Source organism: Myotis lucifugus, unplaced genomic scaffold, assembly GCF_000147115.1.
Source record: "Myotis lucifugus unplaced genomic scaffold, Myoluc2.0 scaffold_10, whole genome shotgun sequence".
Classification (NCBI taxonomy): Eukaryota; Metazoa; Chordata; class Mammalia; order Chiroptera; family Vespertilionidae; genus Myotis; species Myotis lucifugus.
Window position 1 is genome coordinate 3541159 of NW_005871058.1, and position 22550 is coordinate 3563708.

General features: G+C 38.6%; 1 protein-coding gene across 5 annotated transcripts in view; it reads left to right on the plus strand.

Moving 5' to 3' along the window:
* The window catches only part of ANKS1B (ankyrin repeat and sterile alpha motif domain containing 1B), a 787939-nt gene that overhangs the window by 361813 nt on the left and 403576 nt on the right, over positions 1-22550 (plus strand). For 4 of the 5 annotated variants that reach the window (XM_014451548.2, XM_006084103.3, XM_023749887.1 and 1 more), the window contains exons 13-14: positions 1092-1681; positions 3354-3426. In XM_014451548.2, coding sequence (XP_014307034.1) covers positions 1092-1681; positions 3354-3426 — 663 coding nt within the window. The remainder of the gene's footprint in view (positions 1-1091; positions 1682-3353; positions 3427-22550) is intronic. The other variant, XM_006084104.3, reaches the window with a different exon arrangement.

A 22550-nucleotide genomic window follows, 5' to 3' on the forward strand; every position in this document is an offset into this window, starting at 1 on the left:
TAGGCAATAAAAAAGTATGGTATATTTTAAATTTCAGAGAACATTTATGATTTATCTTAGAAAAAATATAAAGTGATAAAAATTAGCATTTTCTTTGGTTTCTTGAATGCATTACATTTTTCAAAGACCTGAAGAAATTCAAAGGTAACTAATGTTATTTCAGAGAAGAAAGGAAAAGAGAGTTTTGTGTTAACAGCTCAATATCAGTTTCTTGTAAAAGAGTCTCTCCCTTTTTAGTGATAGAGATCACATTGTTGGCCTATGTTAAGCTTGTACAAATCCTTTTTGTCTAAATTATATAATTTGTATAGAATCATTCTTAATTTTATACTTAAAGTAACAATGTTAGGATTATTTACTTTAAATTATGTTTAATAATACTTCTTTTCAAGTTTTGTTTCTGGATTTATTTGATGGGAGAAGGGCAGAGGGATGTCATTGTGCATGACCTTGATTTACATGCCTGATGTCCACCTGAACAGTGACTCATTTATTGCTGGGTTAGGATGTGGGTGTCTCATGTTAAGAAAACTCAATTTTGTTATTTAATATAAAACATACACCCTGGGGATAAGGGAGAGGGATATGCAATTACTCAGTTAATACCCAATTCATACTTTTGAAATACTCCCTAAGGTATATCAGGAAGATTTGGTGCACAGAAACACACACACACACACACACACACACACACACACACACAGGTGCACATTTATTTTATAGGCAGTACAATAGAGACATGGGTGTTTCATAAAATGGGGATATCATTGTGTAGCAATAAATCAAATGCCTGGATATAGCACAAGTTCAAAAGGGCACTGCTGTTGTATCAGGGCTTTCAGGTTCTTTTATAAATATGCTAGTGGCCCGATGCATGAAATTCGTGCAATAGTAGGCCTTCCTTTCCCCAGCTGCCGGCACCGGCTTCCCTCTGGCACCTGGGACCCGGTCTTCCCTCCAGCCACAGGCAGGCACCCAGGACCCAGGCTTTCCTTGCAGCCCTGGCTTCGTCCAAAAGGTCCGTCCGGTCTAATTAGCATATTACACTTTTATTATTATAGATATCCTGACCTCTTTATTTTCTTTTGCAGATGACCTCTCTCAACAGGAGGAAAGTGATCCCCCAAAGGAATATGATCCTGGGCAATTTGCAGGCCTTCTCCATGGATCCTCTCCAGCCTGTGAGTCTCCTGAAAACCCATTTCATCTCTACAGGAAAAGAGATGAACGTGAAGAAGGACAAGATGAAATCATTTTGGCCAAGAATCCTCTGTCTTTCAAGCAGTCTCCGATAGAAAATAACTCAGAACCTTTGGTAAAGAAAATTAAACCCAAGGTGGTCAGTAGAACAATTTTTCACAAAAAACCCAACCAAGTCGAAAACCATACCATTGTTGGTACAAGAACAACTAGGAGTGGATCCCGGAATGGGGACCAATGGATTGTGAACACGGGGGGATTTGTGGAGAGAGCCTGCACCCTGGGGAGAATCAGGTCATTGCCAAAAGCACTGATTGACATGCATTTATCAAAAAATGTGTCTAAGTCAGATTCTGATCTCATTGCCTACCCTTCAACTGAGAAACCATCGAGAGTTAACTGGAGTGAATCTTCCACTACTGAACACAGCTCGAAAGGGAATTCTGAAAGAACGCCATCCTTCACCTCAGAATGGGAAGAAGTAAGCCTTGTTCTTCTTTATATGAATGCTTTGGAATCGAGGAAGGTTGAGGGGGGAGGATTTTCAGCTTTAAGTCTTTCAGAGGCAAATAGAAAAAAAAATTAACAATGCATACAGCTCTGAGTGGAAGGGAAAATTCTAGGGGCAGCACATGATAATTTAAAAACAAATAGAGTTTCACACATGTGGGGAAATCTATTGTTTCCATAGAAATTGATATCAAGCAGAAGTAATAACTAGCTATGAGGTGCAAGAGAATGTTCACATTATGTCTTCCCAAGCACTGCAGCTGACAAATTGAGAAAAATCTCCTTGTTTTTGCTGCCCTATATCATTTTGCTTACTTACTGAACTCTTTGTTAGCTTGTCTCCCTTCTTTAAAGAATCTTAGATATTCAGAGGATCTCCATATAATCTTAAAAATTACTTAATATTTCTCTTTTACAATTATCAGAGTGACTTTTAAGAAAAAATGTGTTGAGGTCACGTATCAGCAATTTAAGCTCTACCTAAAGACAGAGTATTTAATTTCATAGAATTACTCAGAATGCAAGGGCCCTTGTAGGATTATGAAATATCATCCTTTGTCCCTAAAGAGGACTGCATCATGAAATAAAAACATTTCTTGCTTTTTTCTTGAAATTCTTCAAAGATTGGACCACACTCTCCTTTGACATTTTATTCAAACATGTCACATTTTGTCTCTCAAAAGACTGTGCCAGTTGGATTGGGCTTTGAAACACCGTAGGTCACTATAATATTCTGAGAACTAGAAATTGGAATGGTTCTGATATTGACATTCTGAATTGAGCTGTTTGGGAAAAATCACTCAATCTCCCTGCATCTGTTTCAGGGTGAACAAAATGAGACATTGAAGTAATGCTTCTTGTCCCTTCTGGAACCTGCTGTCTTACCGGGGATGCTAACATGACAAGGAGGGGATTCAGCCATAGAGAGCTAAAGCTTTTTACAAAGTCATTTCTTCCTATATATTTCATACAACTAGATAGATAGTTTGTTCGAGTCTACCCATTACTTATATTTATTAACGCTGTGAGTAACATCTGAAATTCTTTTTGGAACGAGGCAGGATTAATTAACATTTAACTTACCTCTTAGAATGAAGTTGTTTCCATGCCTCAATTCTTGTGATTAGATGCCACAAGTCAGCTTGTGGCTGGTCAGACCATTTAGTGAGAACTTGGTTCCAACTGAAACCCACCCGTCAGCAGTCAGAGGAGACACGTGCCCCGCCCTCTGATTCTAAAGAATGCAATTCCTAATGTCCTGACCCAGGTAGTTCCAAACAAAGTTCATTTTAGGAAATACAAAGAAAAGTTGATTTTCAAAGCTTAAGAAAGGGAAATGTAATTTATGTTTTTAAAAGTAATTCACGAGATGTCTGTTTCCCTTTAAACCTTTGTCAGTCTCTTAATTGTGGTATTGCAGTAGTGATAACATCAAGAATACACGGTGGAGCAAAAGTGGGATTATAGTTGTGTGTATGGGAAGTAATACAATAATTAATAATACAAGAATAAACTCTGTACTCACCACTGTAAACCTACTTTTGCCCCACCCTGTATATGCTTGTAGCATTTGAAAGTTATTTTAAAATGCAATGCTAAAGATGAATGTAATCATTCACTTATATGCTTTTTGTTTCTTGCAGATTGACAAAATAATGAGTTCCATAGATGTTGGAATTAACAGCGAACTTGAAGAAATGAATGGTGAGGCCACAAGTATTGAAATCTCTCCTGTATGTTATAAATGAATAAATGTGCACAGGACCTAGCTAGAAAATGATAGGAATCTTTAGGTAATTTTGGTTTATCATAACAATAGCAGCTATAAGTTATTTCCTTTTATTCATATCAAACAACCACAACCTCTAAACAATATCAATTATAAGTATATTGATTTAGCACACTGAGATATTTTTTCCCATGTGCTTTTTTACTGTGCCAGTTAACAGTAATGAGTTTCAATTTTAGGTAGAGCTAATTATGAAGCACTTCAAGGTGTTGTAGAATCTGATGACTTACTATACTACTGTTGCTCATTCAGTGAAATGTCCCGTTTTTCCTGGCCAAAATGATTAGCAACATGTAAGTTGTCAACTCCAGTATGGCAAGAACTGTGTGTTACTCATCTTCATGTATTCCAGAATATCTACCAGGGTGTCTCACTAATAGTCAGTTTTTCAATCTCTATTTAATCTATTACCCGTATGAAATACTGTTTCCTTCCCTACAATTAAGGCTCAGAGTAAAGGCCATTTGAAACTTTCTTTGAAGATTTTTTGCTTAATACTGATGGATGGTGTCAATTACCGGATAGCTACACCTAAAAATGGCTGTAATAGTCCTACTAAAGAAACTACTATTCTGGAAAGAGTCAAAGGATCTGGCTCCAGCTCTACCCTGCCACTAAGTAGAGGTGTAACTGTAGATTAAATAGATCTATAGAATTTGGAGTTAAAGATAGGTGATTTCTAAGCTCCCAGAACAACTCGTGTTAAGTTAGTGGTAATAGTTGATGTTTCTACAGAGATAATGCAATTAAGATTTGTGTAAGAGAAGTCTGAATATATATCATTGGGTAAATACTGTAATTACGGGATTTTGTAGCCCTTTAACTAGTTACGAGGTCCCTTTAAACAGCATTCCAAGTGACTCTTAAGCACAGGTAAGTTGGAGAATGGTTCTCTTGTGAGGCACTGGGCCTGGAGGGATAAGCAGTGACATTGAAATCGGGTTACCCGCACTGGAGACCCTTGTAGGAGTATCTCACTCATGTCTCAGGTGTGGGATAAGTAAGAACTTAAATTATTCTAACATAATTGGTCTCCATGTTAATTAAGTGATAATTTTTAAAAAGCTTAAATTATTTTTTATGAAATGCTTACTCGTTTTAGATTTTGAAAACTGAAACATTATGGAAAAGCATCAACATTGTGTGTATATGTTTAGTGACCCAAGTGCATTAGCTCTGTGACAGCATGTGTGGCCAGGTCTCTCACACAGAAATGCTGACAGAACTTAAAGACTTTTCTAAGTGTCCGTAGAACTGGTCTAGGAATGTATGTTGCCACACAGTTCTTTCGGACGTGCTTATAGAATTATTTCAAGTTAGCTGTAGGAATACAGTGTCTTGGTCGATATAAACGTAAGACTTTATTTTCTTATACATAGTGAATTCTCTGACACTGAGAATGTCCAAGCAGAGCCCTGGTACTTTTTTGGTGGAAGACTTAAGTGCCATTGAACATTAATGTTCTAAAATTCTTCAAACACGTAGTACCATAATATTGTAAAAGAATGTTACAAACATGATTATAATGAAAATAAGGGTAAATGTTAAAAATGCCACTCAGGCAAAACTGCTTCTGCAGGGCATGTTAGCCATGAACAAATCCATTTTCCCTTAGTTCTCCTCCTTCCATCTCTCGCACTCCATCATACCTCCTGCCATTTTTTTACTATTTACTACAGTGGTAATGAAAATAGACACTCAGTCCCCAAGACTGAGTATTGTATGCACCTTAACTGTCACTTCTTAATTACACACTAATTATGCGACTGACCATAACAATTGGCATTCCAACTGGCCATGAGGCCATTTGTGGATTACAGCCTTACTGGGCTGCAGGCTTTTGCCTCTGGAGGCTGGATAGCACTAGAGAAGTGATAGCCCCAGAAGGTGACCTTCCACAAGTATTGTATCAGGCATGAGTATGGTGAGAGAATCACATGGTGAAATTACAAAGTCAGACTGACATGAATTCAAATCTCAGCCCTGCTGTTTACTAGCTCATGATTGTAGGCAACTCACTCAGCTTCCCCAAAGACAGAAATAGGGATATTGATGCTAGAGAGGTGCAATGGAATATTTGTAGAGTCTGACCCCTGTAGATATGTATTCTATTTCATCTCCCCCCTTACCCTACCAGGAGGGAGACGTTGAATTTGATACTGTGGACACATCAAGATAAACACATATCAGTGTTTATCTTTCTTGAAGAGCTAATGATGGTAGCTAGTCTCATGGTCTTCACATTAAATTTGCTGTATTTCCTGAAATTGTAGTGTGTCGATTGTAATACAGCTGGTAGTAAGCCCAGAGTCAATTGGTACCAAATAAGAGTACTTACTAAAAGAGAGTATAAAACTTCAGGGGACCCTCAAAAAGAAAAGAGAAAAATTTAGGATGTAGTGATTTAAATGGTCTAAAGTATTTTTCTGAGGTCTGAGTATCCTCTTTTTGCCTGACAATGGTGAGGAGAGGCACAATGAAATTAACAACAGTTAAACTTGGAATGAGCAAGAGGAAATACCACTGTTGTCAGTGTCTAGAATTTTGCGTTGGAAGGCCACTGAGCCAAGCACTGTGCCTGGCTTTAACAGAGCTGCATAGTTTTATGAGCATGGATGGTATTTGTTAACCTTAGAAGATGACAGAATAAAATCATAAGCAGTGGAAATACATGAAGAATCAAGGATCACTGTTTAATTGTCCATGCCCTTACCCATTTTGTTTCAGTGTTTTTGTTTGCCTGTCCCTCAACCTGCACATCTGCAATTTCAGGTTTTTTATAAATACTTATTGGACCAGGAAGGGATTTGAAACACTCTCATCTTCACTCCTGTTGACCAGTCTCTATGAATCATATAACTAATTCCATTCATAGAAACCACTTTCTTCTTTTAAAAAAAATCCTCAGCAATTAATAGTTTGAAACTTATCCAGCAACCTCAACTGTCCAGTGCTAAGATAGAAATAAAAGTAAATAAAATTTACTGCATCTATTTTCAGTCAGTCCCTTAGGGTTCTCACTCAGAGTAATACTAACTCAAGATTTCCACCAATATAATATCTAGTTTCCCACTTGAAATCAGATTTAAGTGCCCAACCAACCAGCATTGGCAGCAGGATTCAATTATATTGAATACCTCATATGATGTAGCACATCCTATTTTGAGGTGATGCTGTGATGAGTTAGTACATTCTACAGAATCATGAAATCTCATGTATAGGATTTTTTTCAGAGAACAAGTCTTTAAGTTATGTGGACTTGGATTGAGACCCCAGCTTTGCTTTGTGATCTCTTTGATGTCAACTTCCTCACCAATAAATTCAGATTTTTTTATAATCATCATCAGAATGCTGCAAGATTAAATCACACAGTTGTACTACTGTACCTAAAATGTACCAAGTGATCAATAAGTATAAATTTTCTTGCTTCTGATCCCAATATGCTTGGCTATCTTTCCAATTAGAGTGTACACCACAAAGGAAGATACTTGGGAAACCTTGCTTATCTTTTTGATCAGTGAGGATTGTAGTTAAGAGAGAACTCCTTATATTCTTAGTTGCTTTCGTGTGGAGTCTTTTCTGAAGTTTTACTTCTTTTTTAAAATATATTTTTATTGATTTCAGAAAGGATGGGAGAAGGAGAGATAGAAACATCAATGATGAGATAGAATCATTGATTGGCTGCCTCCTGCATGCCCTCCACTGGGGATCAAGCCAGCAACCCAGGCATGTGCCCTGACCAGGAATGGAACTGTGACTTCCTGGTTCATAGGTCAACACTCAACCACTGAGCCACACTAGCCTGGAAGCACTTTCAAGGTAGAAAATCTATTGAAAGTACTACTTCAGATTGTCATACTTTCTAAGAGTCAGTTTGATGATCTTCTTGATGAAATTGAAGATCACTTAAGTGAAGAGGAGGCTATAATTGGCTCCAGAGCAATCAAATGCCCAGACTTAACCAATACAGGGGTGGCAGGTAATCTTAGAAACACTGTCCTTGAATAATGGGCTTGAATAATCTCGTTACACTAAACAAACTTCAGGTCTATGGACTGTATTAGAATGAACTCAAGTACATGAATGTGAAAAATAGTATTTAGTTCACAGGTACTTTTTTTTTAAGACTGGGATTTTTTTTTCTTATACTTAAGGTTAAATTGTATTCAAAGAGAAATATTCCCCAGTCTTATCTTTTAAACCCTACTTTTGTCAATACATGAATTCCATTTAAATTTTAATTATCAATGAAAGCTATTAAAATGAATTTATAAAGGATTTTACCATAGGCTACACTGTCTATATTGGGTAAAACATAATTCTTAAGCTGGAAAACACATAGCTCTAAAAACAGTAGCTAACATTAGTCCCACAACCCGACTTTCTAAGCTTTTGCTCCTCTTCCTCCAAGAGTCTGAGGGCCAGGTTAGAGTCCCTCATCCCCCATGAAGAGTTTCTAGGAACTGAGGAACTCTCTAAAGCAGTGGTCGGCACACTCATTAGTCAACAGAGCCAAATATCAACAGTACAACGATTGGAATTTCTTTTGAGAGCCAATTTTCTTAAACTTAAACTATATAGGTAGGTACATTGTTATTAACTTAATTAGGGTACTCCTAAGGCTTAGGAAGAGCCATACTCAAGGGGCCAAAGAGCCGCATGTGGCTCGCGAGCCGCAGTTTGCCGACCACGGCTCTAAAGGATAGGCCATGTTCTGTCTTCTCATGGTCCAAGTCTCACCTTCTCCTTGGTCTGCAGGAATAGAGGGAGTTTACATGGCCTTTTCCCAAAGAAGGGCTGGTAAGGGCAGACCTCTCTCTCCAAGCGCTGGAAGCTGCTTCTCCCTTACGTCTTGGCTGCCTCCAGGCCTCTGAGTTTTGCCCATGGAGCTCTAGATCTGCCTCAGGAGGTACCTTGCCACCGGGGCAGCTGATAGCTGTCCTCCAGCTGGGACTGCTGATGGGACTGTCATTTCTCAAACTTTAGGAGAATGCTTTTAAAGATGCATTTACAGTTTTCCAGAGTTGCTCTATTAGAGAAATGACAGAGGAAAGAAGCTAAAATGTATTGTATTCTTACTGTGTGTCAGATGCTGTGCAGTTTATTCCTGTGAACATTTTTGCATTCAATTCTCAAAATAACTCAGTGGGGTGTTATTATACCCACTTTATAGATGAAGAAAGGCTCACAAGTTTAAGTTACTTGTCGAGTCAGCTGCTTCAAATGTAGTTTTTCTTCTTCCTGAAGTCCATACACCTTTTGATAAAATATGCTGCCTACTCAGGATAATAGAAGCCAGCTCCTTGCCTCTTTCTCTTTAGTTCAAATCATAGGAACTAAGGGCAGACATCTGAGGGTGTTTAGATGTAGAACCAATAACTTTCTTTTAGCAAAGCTCAACTACTGGCGTGGAAGGCTTTCACTCAGACCCCAAAGCACAGGCCACTTGGTCATATATTTAAATGAATCACAGCCCTGAATATCTTCTACCTCCCAAAGTGAATGCATAAATCCTAAGAAAGATCCAAGTTTCACTTATTTGTCAGAGGAAGAATGTTCCTTGCCTTCAGTAATATTCTTTTTTTCATGAACTGTTAAATTGCACATAAAAGCCTTTCTGTGAAATGCTTTGCAGCGGGCATAATTTATTTTGATTTTTACTTCTTTTTACAGCACTATTTTTAATAGAACCAACTGGGGGAGGTGGATAGTAGAATATGTTAGCACGCAAGCACACTATTTTGTCTAAATCACACTATTTTCTAGTGACTTAGTTATATTTTAGATAGATTAAATCTAAGAAATCCCTTAATAATAGAATAGAGATATAGAAATGTGAACTATAGTAATCATCAGGCTGGCATGAGTTAACTAATCTTCATTAAAGGATAATATTTAAGCAACCAAACAATTGTGTCCCTAGCAAAAGAGACACTAAAATTTATTTAACACCATCATCCCAAATACATCACCATTAAAAACTAAAATAGCCTCTGTAATATAGATTTTTTTCATTAGAATATGGCTTAGATTCTCTGGTTTTGAAATTACCATATTCATATGTGAAATTAGGTTTACTTAAGTTTGAAGTAATTGAGTATCATTCTGTGGCCTAATATCAATAGTTATAACTTGGTACAGTTTTCAGTTTAACAAAATATTTAACCTTCTAGATGAGGCCTAGAGAAATAAGCAGTCTTCTGCTAGTACTGGAACACTTCCCATTACATCTTTCATGTATGATCCACCAACACCTGCATCCATATTTCCCATGATGATACACTTACTACTTTCACAGACAAAATATTTTATCACTGGGAAGCTCAAATTGTTAAGACACTTATTTTTTGAGACAAAATATGTTACCTACATAGACATAGGTTTAAATACTCACTGTACCAATTACTAACAATGGGACCTTGGGGAATTTATTTCATCAACCCACACCTCACTTCTTCATACAAAAAACAGCTATAACAAATAATATGTACTGCTGGGGTCCAGCCCCAGCGGGCCAGGGGTTCCCAAAGGTGTGGACAGAGTCAGCGAAGAATGAAGGACATGGAGACAGTGTTCAGATGATCAGCATAGCTCTCTTTAGTCTCGGTGGATCTTCCTGCGCCTGGCTGAGGCCACAGAGAAAGATATCCAGAGGCAAGCTGAGCCTTTATTTTATAGTCAGAGGTAAACAAGGTAGTGGTTACCATAGTTACACTGTTCTTGTGAGTTTCACTTGTTTTGGCAGCACTTCCTGCACCTCCCTCAGCCCATTAGCTTCCCAGATAAGATCTAGGGAGCATTATAAGGTCAAGCCTAATTATGCTAAGAGGATTGTGCCCTCTAAGCTGGGACTTGTTTGTGACTTTGCCAACAGGTCAGTCCGAGGCTTAACCCTATAGCCGCGCCCCACAATCTACCTCTCCCCAATATCATTGGGTAGATGTAATGAATTACTATATGAAAAAGTAGTTAGCTACATTCTTTGTACATAGTAGACCATAAGAGTTGACATCTCCCTTCTTTGATTTATTTTTTTCCTATCTATTCATTTTTCTCTTAAAAAAAAGTCCAACGAAACAAAAAATGAATAGTAGCTCATTATTTCAAATCTATCTATATAATTAAAGCCTCAGTGACCATTACACAGAACTACTGGAATGACCAGACGCTATGATGTGCACTGACCACCAGGGGGCAGACGCTTAATGCAGGAGTTGCCCCCTGGTGGTCAGTGTGCTCCCACAGGGGGAGTGCCACTCAACCGGAAGCTGGGCTCATGGCTGGCGAGCGCAGCTGCCACGGTGGGAGCCTCTCCCAACTCCACGGCAGCACTACGGAGCTACGGCAGCAGGAGCAGCAGGCTGGGATGAGCACGAGCGGCACAGCGCCTGGCCCCAATTTGGGCTCCTCCTTGGCCGCCTGTCACTTGGTTCACTGCTACATCCCTTTAGGGGTCCCGGACTGCGAGAGGGATGTCAGATTGCTGGCTTAGGTCCGATCCCAGTGTTGATCTCATAGAAGGCAGTCAGTCTGAACAACTCGGTGACTCAGGGAAGTGCAGGAAACTCAGGGTGAGCCTGCCTCCAGGCTTGACTCATGTTCGCAGGACAGACCATGGTGGCCCAGGCCGGCCCAAGCCGTGCACATGCTCAAGCAGTAGGCCATGCAGCAGCAGAAGGCTATCCAGCCACAAGGGGTCTCGGACTGTGAGAGGGTGCAGGCCAGGCTGAGGGATCTGCTCCCCCAGTGTATGAATTTCATGCACCAGGCCTCTAGTATATATATATATATGTGTGTGTATATATATGCCTAAGTGACTGTTATGACCAGTCGACCCAAAGACCAGTCGACCGGTTGCTATGATGTGCACTGATCACCAGGGGGCAGACGCTCAATGCAGAAGCTGCCCCCTGGTGGTCAGTGCACTCCCACAGCCAACCTCCCTCAGCCGGCTAGCCCCAGTTGGCCCCAATCGGGACTGTGCAAGATGGCCCCTATCAGCCCCAATCGCCGGCTAGGCCAGGGATCCCACCCATGCACAAATTCATGCACCGGGCCTCTACTAGTATATAAGTATCTTCAGGATATGGAGGATATTTTTGATAGAGTATACCCCTTGCACATTCAACATAAAGTTAAAAACAGTTGCAAAGAATGTTCTTTGTAGACACTTTAAAAATAGTTGAATAACTACTATATAAATGTCAGTGCATTTTATAAGGGCCACAATTAATGATCTCATACTAGTAAGAGAGTAGGACCTAAAAATAATTGGGAATAATTTGAAATATAGATAATAGAACTTCATTAGTTATGGATAATCACAATGATTGCTTTTAGATACAATTTTGTTTTCCCCAGATATAATGAAGAATTAAGTGATAAATATGGGTCACTTATCCATGAGAAAAACTATAGCTTGTACTGGTTGTACCTATGATACACTGTCCTGATAACAAAAGGCTTCTCATCTACTAGTATTTTTGATACTCAAGTATAAACTTCTAGAGTTATATTGCTCATAGAAATGTTTCTTAAGGAAGCAACAGGACCAGAGCAAAAAATGTGTAGGTAAAGATGGCCATTTCAGCATTATGATCATTAAAAAAATAAAATCAAACCAAATGGCCACTAATAGAAAATTTGTAAAATTAATTACTATAATTTCCTATGATGAAATGTCAACTATCTAATTTAAAATTACATGTATCTGCATTTATTTTCCTGGAAATATAGCCATAATATATTAACTAAGTGAAAACGTAGATAAAGTAAATTATAATCCCATTTTTTGAGTACACGTGCATAAAAAGATCTGGAAAGACAGATGCAAAAAGATTAACTGTGGATATCTCTAGATAATATTATCATTGATTTTTACTTTATGCTCTCCTACATTTTCTGTAATTTTTATAGTGAGTATGTGAATTACTTTTATTTTCATTGTCCACAGCATTCAATAAAAAAGTATATGCCCATTTAATAAACAAATATATATTTATATAGAGACCTCTATACAAACACATATATGTAAACATTTGCATGTGAAACATAAAATGTTATAGCTATCAGTGCTGATAATGAAAGGTTTTCCCAGTGAATACTGTGAATGAATACATGAGTAAGTCTTTTTTATCAGATTTGAGTTAAAATAAGTGTTTCAGTGGTTTTAGAAAAGAGATTCATTTGACTTGAATTACTTTTATAACTCTGCAAACACTATTTAAAAAATAACTACACAATTTAAAAAATATCCATAACCCAATTCCTGATCAAAATGACACTTTCCTTTGTCCATGTTCTGGTCTGCATGCATAATCGAGTGACTTTATAGTCATTGTCTATGTGCACATTTAATTTCTATGCATTAATAATAATCTTATAGATAGAATTTCACAATCTTTATTTTGTGAAGATGTACAACTTCAAAAACTGGTATTTTATTACATTTTTTTTCTTACCCTATTGCTTTATCCCTCCTGTGAACAGCCATTGTTAACCTGGTATAGATACTTCCACTCTTTTCTCCAATTTCATGTGAGCACAGATAGGAGGTAGATTATGGATGGATAGATAAATAGATGTTATGTTTTAAAAACATGAAATCACACTATATACATTTCTCTCCAATTTGTTCTTCCCATTTAACAATGTGTCAAAGCTTCACCTGTTTTTATAATCAGTAAAGTAAATAACCTATGAAACGAACTTGCACTGGTGAAGTTCACCCTCCGAGAGGAAAAGAACACTGACCTGGTTGCTCCTCTGATCTCTGTACTAACTTGCTGTGTGACTTGGAAAATATCAGCTCACAATGAGCCTCAGTTTCTTTATTTGAAGATGAAATGGTGATGCTAGAGCCTCCCCAGCTCTATAATTCTATGACTCATACTTTTATCTTTCATTTAATGGGTTACACTTTGGCAGGAGGTCCTTCTTTAAAGCTTTCCACTTCTTAATTTCTTAAGGACAAGTGACCAATAAATCTCAAGGATGCGTAATTCAACCAGGTTCTTCTAGGAATGTTGCCAGATTCTCATTTTACAATGCTTTTTAGATATATTAATACAATAGTGCATAATTTAATGGATATATGAATGTAAGATAAGTTCTTTGTTTTTATATGCAAACTTTCTCCTAAGCTGTCTTAATAAATCTTATCTTATGTTGATTTGTCAGAGACTTAAATGGCTAACTGAAATCATGTGCACTTTAGTAATGTGAATGGAAATCAATGCAGAATTTCTGAAACAGTAGTTCCTCCCTTATCTACAGGAGAAACCTTCTAAGACCCCCAGTGGATGCCTGAAACCATGGATAGTACAGTATATAAATTTACTGTTATTTTCTATACAAACCTATGATAAATAATTATAGTAATATACTAAGAAAGTCATGAGAAGGTGGTCACTCATTTCAGAGGATCCCTTGCTGAAGTCTTTGTATAGGTTGAGTGCTTTCTGGTGCAGCACGTTCGATCAATTGGAACACATTTTCTGTTCATGTCTTCCACCCACAAATTTAATGTCTTTTCCATGTTAAGTAAGCACTTACCACACACTGTGGCCATAACTTTTGCAGCTTGAGGGATAGTAGCAAAATGAGCAAGAATTTCTTTTTTCCTTCTTTACAATTTTGCAGACAGATTTGTTCTTATTTGATCTTGCAACCTCAGCATACAGTTATTTTTCTTTCCTTATTAAGTAGAGAATGTTTACCTTTTTGTAAAGGAAACACTTTATTGTTTGGCACATCCAAATTGCCAACATCACTACTCTTGTGCTTTGAGGCCATTATTAATTAAAATAAAGGTGACTTGAACTCAACAGTTGATCTGATAACTGACAGTTACTGAGTGAGTAACAGCTTATACAGCATGGAGACACTGGATAAAGGGATGATTCACATCCTGGGTGGGATGAAGCAGGAGGACATGAGATTTCATCATGCTACTCAGAACAGTGTGCAATTTAAAATATATGAATTGCTTATTTCTGGAATTTTCCATTTAATATTTTTGGACCACAGGTAATTGAACTGCAGAAAGAGAAATCATGGATAAGGCAGTACTACTATAGTATACTTTGTCACTGGACTCTTTATGAGAATTTTTATGGCAGGAAAAAAATAGTTAACATTTCAATAGTGTATTTTTTTATTAGGTTGCATGAACTAAGTGCTCACAATTGCCCATTTATTACTTACTGCCTTGGCTTGACTAAACTGTAAGCAGGCATCTATACTTCCAAGGATTCCTGGGTGTGTCTTGCCCCCAAATCTGACCAATGACTAAAAGGCAGACCGCCTCCCCTTTAACAGTTCCTTTGGAATCAGAGAGAGATGTTTTACCACCTTGCTTTTGCTGTCGGCTCAGCTCCACCTGCTTGCTCCATTTCCCCTCAACATTCCTGTGAGTGCTGCTTACCCTCCTTATAAAAGAAATGCTTTTTTCTGTTTGATTTTGAGATGCCTGAAAATCCTGAGGGAGGAGTGTTGGCCCTATTGTAGTCTGTTTGAGTCTTTCCTGGCCTAAACCTGGATTTGTTTTTTTCAACAATACCCCAAATTTTTAGACCTCTTTTGGTCACCTCAACTTCTCAGGCAGTTCTCTCTTCCTCTTTTAGTACTAACCAGACCATAAAGAACATTTCCCCAGTGTTGTTCCTACTTACTAATTTTCTCTATGTTTTGAAAAATGTGTGCATGCTTATAGGTGTGTGTGTCGTGTGGATTATATTCCTACAATAATCAGAATGGTGGATGTGACATAATTATATGTGAGATATATACAGATTGATTCTGTGCATCGGGCCTCTGGTTTTTAAATAAAAGTGTATTATGCAATATCAAATACCTCATCACCTACTGTTGCTGACACATGAAATGCTTCTTAAGAGACAGTGAGCCTTTATTATAAAAATAAAGGAACAATTTCCTCTTTAAGGCTGAATAATATTCCATTGTATGGGTATAGCACATTTTCTTTATTCATTGATCCATCGATGGACATTTGTTTCTATATCTTAGCTATTGTGAATAATGCCGCATTGAACATAGGAGTGCAGATATCTCTTCAAGATCCTAATTTTAGTTCTTTTGCATAAATATCCATATATGAAATTACTAGATCATATAGTAGTTCTGTTTTTAATTTTTTGAGGAACCTCTGTACTGTTTTCCATAGCAGCTGCACCATTGTATATTCCCACCAACAGTATGTATGCAAGGGTTCCAATTTCTCTACATACTTGTCAACATTTGTTATCTTTTTTAATATGTGGAATAGCCATCCTAAATGGTATGAGGTAATAAAGCTATTGTGGTTTCAGATTTGCCATTTCCCTGATGATAAGTGACATGGAGCATCTTTTCATGTACCTGTTGCCCTGGAGGGCATTATGCTTAGTGAAATAAGTAATCACAGAAGGACAAAAACTACATAATTCCATTGTGTGATGGCTTAGTCTATTCAGGCTTCTCTACCAGAATGCCACAGAGTGGATATTAATAAAAAACAGGGATGTATTTATCGCAGTTCTTCAGGCTGGGCAGTCCAAAATCAAGACACCAGCAGATTTGGTGTCTGATGAGGACTCACTTCCTAGTTCATGGTCTTCCACTGTGTCCTCACATGACAGAAGGGGATAAGGAACCTCTCTGGGGTGTTGTTTTTTTTTTAAATTAGGGCACTAATCCCATTTATGACCTAATCATCTCCCAAAAGTTCCACCTCCAAAACCCATTATACCAGTGGATTAGATTTCAACAGATGAATATTGGAGGGTCACTAACATTCAGCCTGTAGTATATGAGGCATCTAAAATAGTCATACTTTAGAAACAGAATAGAATGGTGGTTGCCAAGGGCTGGGAGGAGGGAAAAATGAAGAGTTGCTATTCAAGAGTACAAAATTTTGGTTATACCAGATGAATAAATTCCAGACATCTGTAGTTACAATACTGTATTGTGCACTTAAAAATTCATTAAGAAGGGAGTATCTCATGTTAAGTGTTCTTACAACAAGAAAAACAAAAACACAGAAACAAGGAATAAAGGAAACAAAATGGAACTCTATTACCCTGTGCATTCACAACAAAAATTTCTTCCATGTGAGCTTTTCAAGTATTTAAATAAACTATTTGTACATGGTATATTATTATTTTTTCAAAGGACTAACTACTCATATTTTTACTAGAGTTACTTAGTACGGGACTCTGTATATTTATACTCTGCCTATCTTCAAAAGAGGCTTGAGAAAGCTTGTAATAAAAGATATAATTACAGTAAAATAAACCCCCATTAAAATGGTAGTAAAAGATATTGTCACCTGAGGCAAACCCTAAATGGAGCCCCTAAGCACTCCAGGATCTGTAGGTTCTTGACTTTGCACAGGAAAGAATTCAAGAGCAAGTTCCAGTAAAACCAAAAGCAAGTTTTATTTAGGTTGAGAGAAAGAGGTGAGGCTGCGGGTTCCTGGAGACAGGATCGGGGTTTAGCCACCTGCTGCTCCCCTGGTTGCAAATCTCATAGGGCACCACTGTGAAAGAAGCAAAAGTACAGTAAAATCTTGATAGAATGGACTAATTCAGGCAAGGGCGTGTCCGTTAAAGCTGAAAGTCCATTGTATGATAAAGTAGGTTTTCCAAACATGTAAGTTAAAAAATTGACAAATTAGTTAGTTTACCTGTTTTTACTTATATAGACACATTTGTGTAATTAAAATTGTGTATGAAAAGTTTAATTTCGTAGAAAAGTGTTCTATATGTATTATTGTCATTTTAAATTTATACTGAATAGGTCCAGTAAATGTGTGCATTCACCAGTCACCCTAGTAAACAAATGTGTGTGGCTGGGGCATGGTTAGCGCACATTGGGACGTTGGCCAGCAAGTGTTAAAACTGCTGCAGAAAGTCATGCCACTTGACAATAGAACCAATTACCACTCATGATTCAGTATGATCATGTGCTAGTCTTATGCTGAACACATTGTTTAGGAGTAGTGTCTCGTGCATTTAAATATGTAGACTATAGTTGTAGATATGGTCTGAGGGACAGTGAACTGGCCCCCTGTTTAAAAAGTTTGAGGACCCCTGGCCTATTCGCTAAAATTGGTTAAAAATAGCAGTGAATTTGCCCTAACCGGTTTGGCTCAGTGGATAGAGCATTGGCCTGCGGACTCAAGGGTCCCAGGTTCAATTCTGGTCAAGGGCATGTACCTTGGTTGTGGGCACATCCCCAGTAGGGAGTGTGCAGGTGGCAGCTGATTGATGTTTCTCTCTCATCAATGTTTCTAACTCTCTATCCCTCTCCCTTCCTCTCTGTAAAAAATCTATAAAATATATTTTAGAAAAAAAAAGAAATAACAGTGAATTAATTTTTAAAAAATAGTCCCTTAATGTAATTATAAGCAAATCTTGGTTAAAAGCATTTAAAAATGAACAGGATGTTAATTTTCACATATGACATACAGACCAGAAACTTTGTCCGTTAAATCCAAAGTCCATTAAATTGAGGTCCACAAAATCGAGGGTTTACTGTACCCATCAGAGTGGGTGTGGGCGAACTTGCAACTGAGTTGCTTTCCATGCTGTAATCAGTTTTGGGATTTTATGCATTTCCAAGGGTGAGTTATTCCTAAACTTTGTGGCGTCAGATTCTGTCTCTACCCTCTGGTTGGGAGGGGGTCTTGTTCCTAATATGGTCTGTTCCCAAGTGTTATGGAGTTCATACCCCTTGGTGCCTCTTCTACTTACAGCATCAATTTTCACTAATGATGGTATATGAGCTTTGGGGTCATTTTTCAGTCAATTTTTCCTCTATCTTGGGTTGACTGACTGGTTTTAGTCAATTCTTGTTGTTGACCTCTGTGACCACTGTAGGGGTTTCTGCCATAAATAATTTCCCTTTGATCATGCGTGGAGGTGCAACTCTGGTGAGAGGACCTTGTGGTGTATCCATCTGTGGTATCTGTTCCTACTTCCTCATTTCACTTTCTGGGAGCTTTCCCTAATTTTTCTCTATCCTGCCTCCATATGAAACAGATCGTTTAAAAGAGAAAATAATTAAAAGGGACAAAAAGAAAAATATTCCAGAAAAACCTGAACTAAGGAAAATGACTGCAACTGAGCATATGACTTGGCTCTGAGCTTCCTGGCAACCAGGTCAGAAGTGTGCTACAGAACCATCTCAGGGAACTATTAGCAAGGCAGGCAGAGAAAGGAACTCTCCCCAGGCTTGAAATGCTAGAAGGACTTTTCCTCATGGGCTGTTTTATAAAAGATATCTATAATAATAAAAGCATAATATGCTAATTAGACCGGAAAGCCGAACGACCTTCCAGACATTCTTCCGGATGAAGCCGGGACTGCGAGGGCCGAGGCAAGCTGCAGCGGCTGCGAGGGCCAAGCCCCTTGCACAAATTTCGGGCATCAGGCCTCTAGTATAACTAGATTAGGAGCAGCACTTTCATTAGAATGCAGGAGAAAGGGGGAGTATTCTCCCTGTATATATACTGAGCCAGGTGTACAGTGATAAGGTAGTGCCTCTCTAAGGACCTTCCTATCTGTGACTTCTAGCTTTCTCCATGACATAAACAAAACTGCCTCTAAAGGATCAATGTTTTTGTTCCTTACTTTCAAAAAAGGCCCTCTTTACTTAACCTGTTCTGTGTGTCAGTGATTCGAGTACCATCATTTCAGGGGTACTTAATGAAATTTTATATGACAGTGAGATTGGGGTGCTACACCGCATCAGAAAATGTAAATTAGAGTACCAGTTCCATCTCTTACTTGCTGAGTAACCTTGAGTGAGTTACTTCATCATTCTGAGCTTTCATTTCCTTATTCTTTAAAATGAGAATAATAATACATTTCTTCTTGTTATAATTAAATGAGATAATTTATATGAAAGCACTTGTAACCGGGAATGGTCTGTCAGTGATTATGATGTTGCCTTCCCAGAAAGCTCTTTACTTTTAAATTAGAGGTCATTGTGTTCGTTTTTCTCTCAGGCAATTGAATGCAGTTTATAAGCACTCAGTGATGTAGTTGCTTTATATTCATACATAGACCCTCTGGAAATTCTCTAAAAATAATTTTTGTTTAAATTAGGCTTTTCTCCTTGAAGTAGTGATCAGTGAATCAGGTTTTCTACTTCATTTCTCTATATTAAAGAAAAGTTTGTTTACTTTAAGAATATAATAAATAAGGTAATTTCCATACCAATGAAAACAGTAAAATATGTGACTACAGTATAATTGTTATTCAACCTACAATCAAACTCTCTTCAAAAAATTTGATAAAGTAGGTGGTAAATTATTTTAAAAAACTAGAGGCCCAGTGCATGAAATTCATGCATGGGGGGGGGGGGTGCCTCAGCCCGGCCTGCACCCTCTCCAATCTGGGACCCCTCAGGAGATGTCCGACTGCCGGTTTAGGCCCGATCCCATGGGCCTAAACCTGCAGTCGGACATCCCTCTCACAATCCGGGACTGCTGACTCCTAGGTGCTTGCCGCCTGCCTGCCTGATTGCCCCTAACTGCTTCTGCCTGCCAGCCTGATCACCCCCTAACTGCTCCCCTGCCAGCCTGATTGACGCCTAACTGCTCCCCTGCCGGCCTGATCACCCCCAACTGCCCTCCCCTGCCAGCCTGATCGCCCACAACTGCCCTCCCCTGCCAGCCTGATCGCCCACAACTGCCCTCCCCTGCCGCGACCTGCCTCCTCCGCACGAGGCGGCGGAGATGCTGGGACCAGCCTCCTCTGCACCGTGCAGAACTGCTGGACCCCTAGGCCTCACTTCGTCGAGCAGCCACCGGGATCCGCCTCCACTGTGCGTCCAGCCATCTTGTGATGGCCATCTTGTATGACATTAGGGTGTGATGCGTGAGGGCATTACGCCACCGAGATGATGATGCCAACAACTGAGTACATAGTATGGAGCTTAGAGACCTGAAGGCAGATGTGCTGCTGTCTCAGTCATCTGGACCCAAGGAAAACTCACAACCTAGACTTTAGAAGCCGCAGAAAAAAAGGAAAGCAGTATCTGTGAGAGATAATGACTATTATCTATTGAAAAATGCTGTTAGACAAAGAAAATGTAAGCATTAATGAAGAATTAGCAATTTTAAGAAGATTTCCTTAACTCCTGAGAGTACTCCAGATTTTGGATTTCCGGAGTTGAATGTCTTCATACCCACAATCAGTGCTACACACATCACCCACATCTTCAGAGAAAGATATAGAGCCTGTGTTCCATTTGGGAAGATCTTATTTTTCCCGATGACTACTCAATTGCCCCCACATCCTTTAATTCATTAATATTCCATGTGGTCCTCACTGATCTGAGATACACATTTATTATATACTTGATGTCCAATGATATTTTGTTTTTACTCACTTTCTATTGTGTTCCCCTTATGTGTCTGTATCTTTTCCACATGTCAGCACTACCTTGTTTTAATTATTTACACTTTATAATATGTCTTAATATCCACCTTCAGAGTTCATGTTTTCTTACCCAGTAAGTTCCTATTTTAATACTTTAAAAAAATGTTTGAACACCAGCCACTACCACTCTGGTTCATCAAGGTTCAGAGATGCCTAATTTATTATTGTAGGGCATGCAAATGACCCCAGTCCTGCAGACTCAGCCATCAGCCAGAATGTTCTTCCTAGTTGACAGCTATGCTTGAAGACTGGCTTCTTAGAGAGAGGCTTTATGAGTAAGTGGATGGTCCTTGCACATTCCTGGAGCCTTTAGTGACTGAATTGCTGGTTTTCACATGGAACTGTATAGAACGGTGGCAACCCCTGGAGAGCTGAGTTCACTGTCATTGTGAGAGCAATATATTTGCCTATTTTTTCACAAGGTCTGTAACTTTGAGCCTTTTTCCAGTCTTCTCTAAGTCCAGCCAACTTCTAAGAAATTAACATATATTGTAACTTCTTGGTAATGACTATAGTTGATCTTCTGCTTGAATCTGAGCCACACTCAGCCCTCCCTATAGTTCCCTTCTTTCCCACTTCTTTGCTCCAAAGCGTAATCTTGTTTGTTGGTTTTGTTTGTTTGTTGGCAGATAGCTGGGGAGGGGGGGGGGAGAGAAGAAGGCTCTTCTTTTAATTTTTATATCATCATCATTTCTTACGCCTAGAAACATTTGTTTCACAGTTGTAGTCTACCTGCTGATTGTAGTGTCAAAGAAAAATTGCACTAGGTGCAGCTAAAGAGTCAAGAGAGACTTATTCAAGACTTGCACTAGAGAGAGATTGACCTCAACTCTCCTGAAACAAAGGTGGGAGAGATTTTAAGTGCTGGCGTGAGCTAGTGGAAAAGTACTAAAAGACAGTTATGGGGGAAGATTGGTCAATGTAATTAGACCATCTGTGTGGACTAATTGATGCTTATTGAAATTAGACTCCTACCCTCCTACAGAGCCTTGAGAGATTGGGGAAATATCTTCTTTGATTGCTACATTTCAAAAGGATGGCTTCCAAGTCCTTGGGAAAGACATTCCTGGATTGTAAAACCAGCAAGAGACTAGGAGATTTTCATGTCAGAAAGGCAGAGAAAGAATTTACAATTATAAGTTTTCTAAAGCAAATGCTCTAAGAAAAGAAAAGTGAAGAAGAAAATGGTCTAAAGTTCAGTCAAACTAAGGGAAACATTAGCCCACAGTGAGTCTATTCACTGGTAACTCTTTCTGTACCTCATCCATGAACTCATTCTGCCTTAACTACCAGGTCTCTAATGCGGATGCTCTTCCTTGAGAGAATCAGCTGATCTCCCGGGACATTTCCACGTGGTGTGCTATATTCCTCAACCAAGCTGAGTTAGAGGAGTCACACTACCAAGTACAATGGTTTCATGTGATTTTATGTTTCTGAGCGTTTGCATACATAGGTGAGAAAATGCCTGTGAGGTACAGGCACCTACAGAACCTTTCATATACTATGGTCTTTTGTACCAGGTTTCACAGGACTCACACTAACTCTTAATTATAAGAGGAATAATTATTAACTTTTCAAGAAGGCACTTATGAGCCAGGCACTGT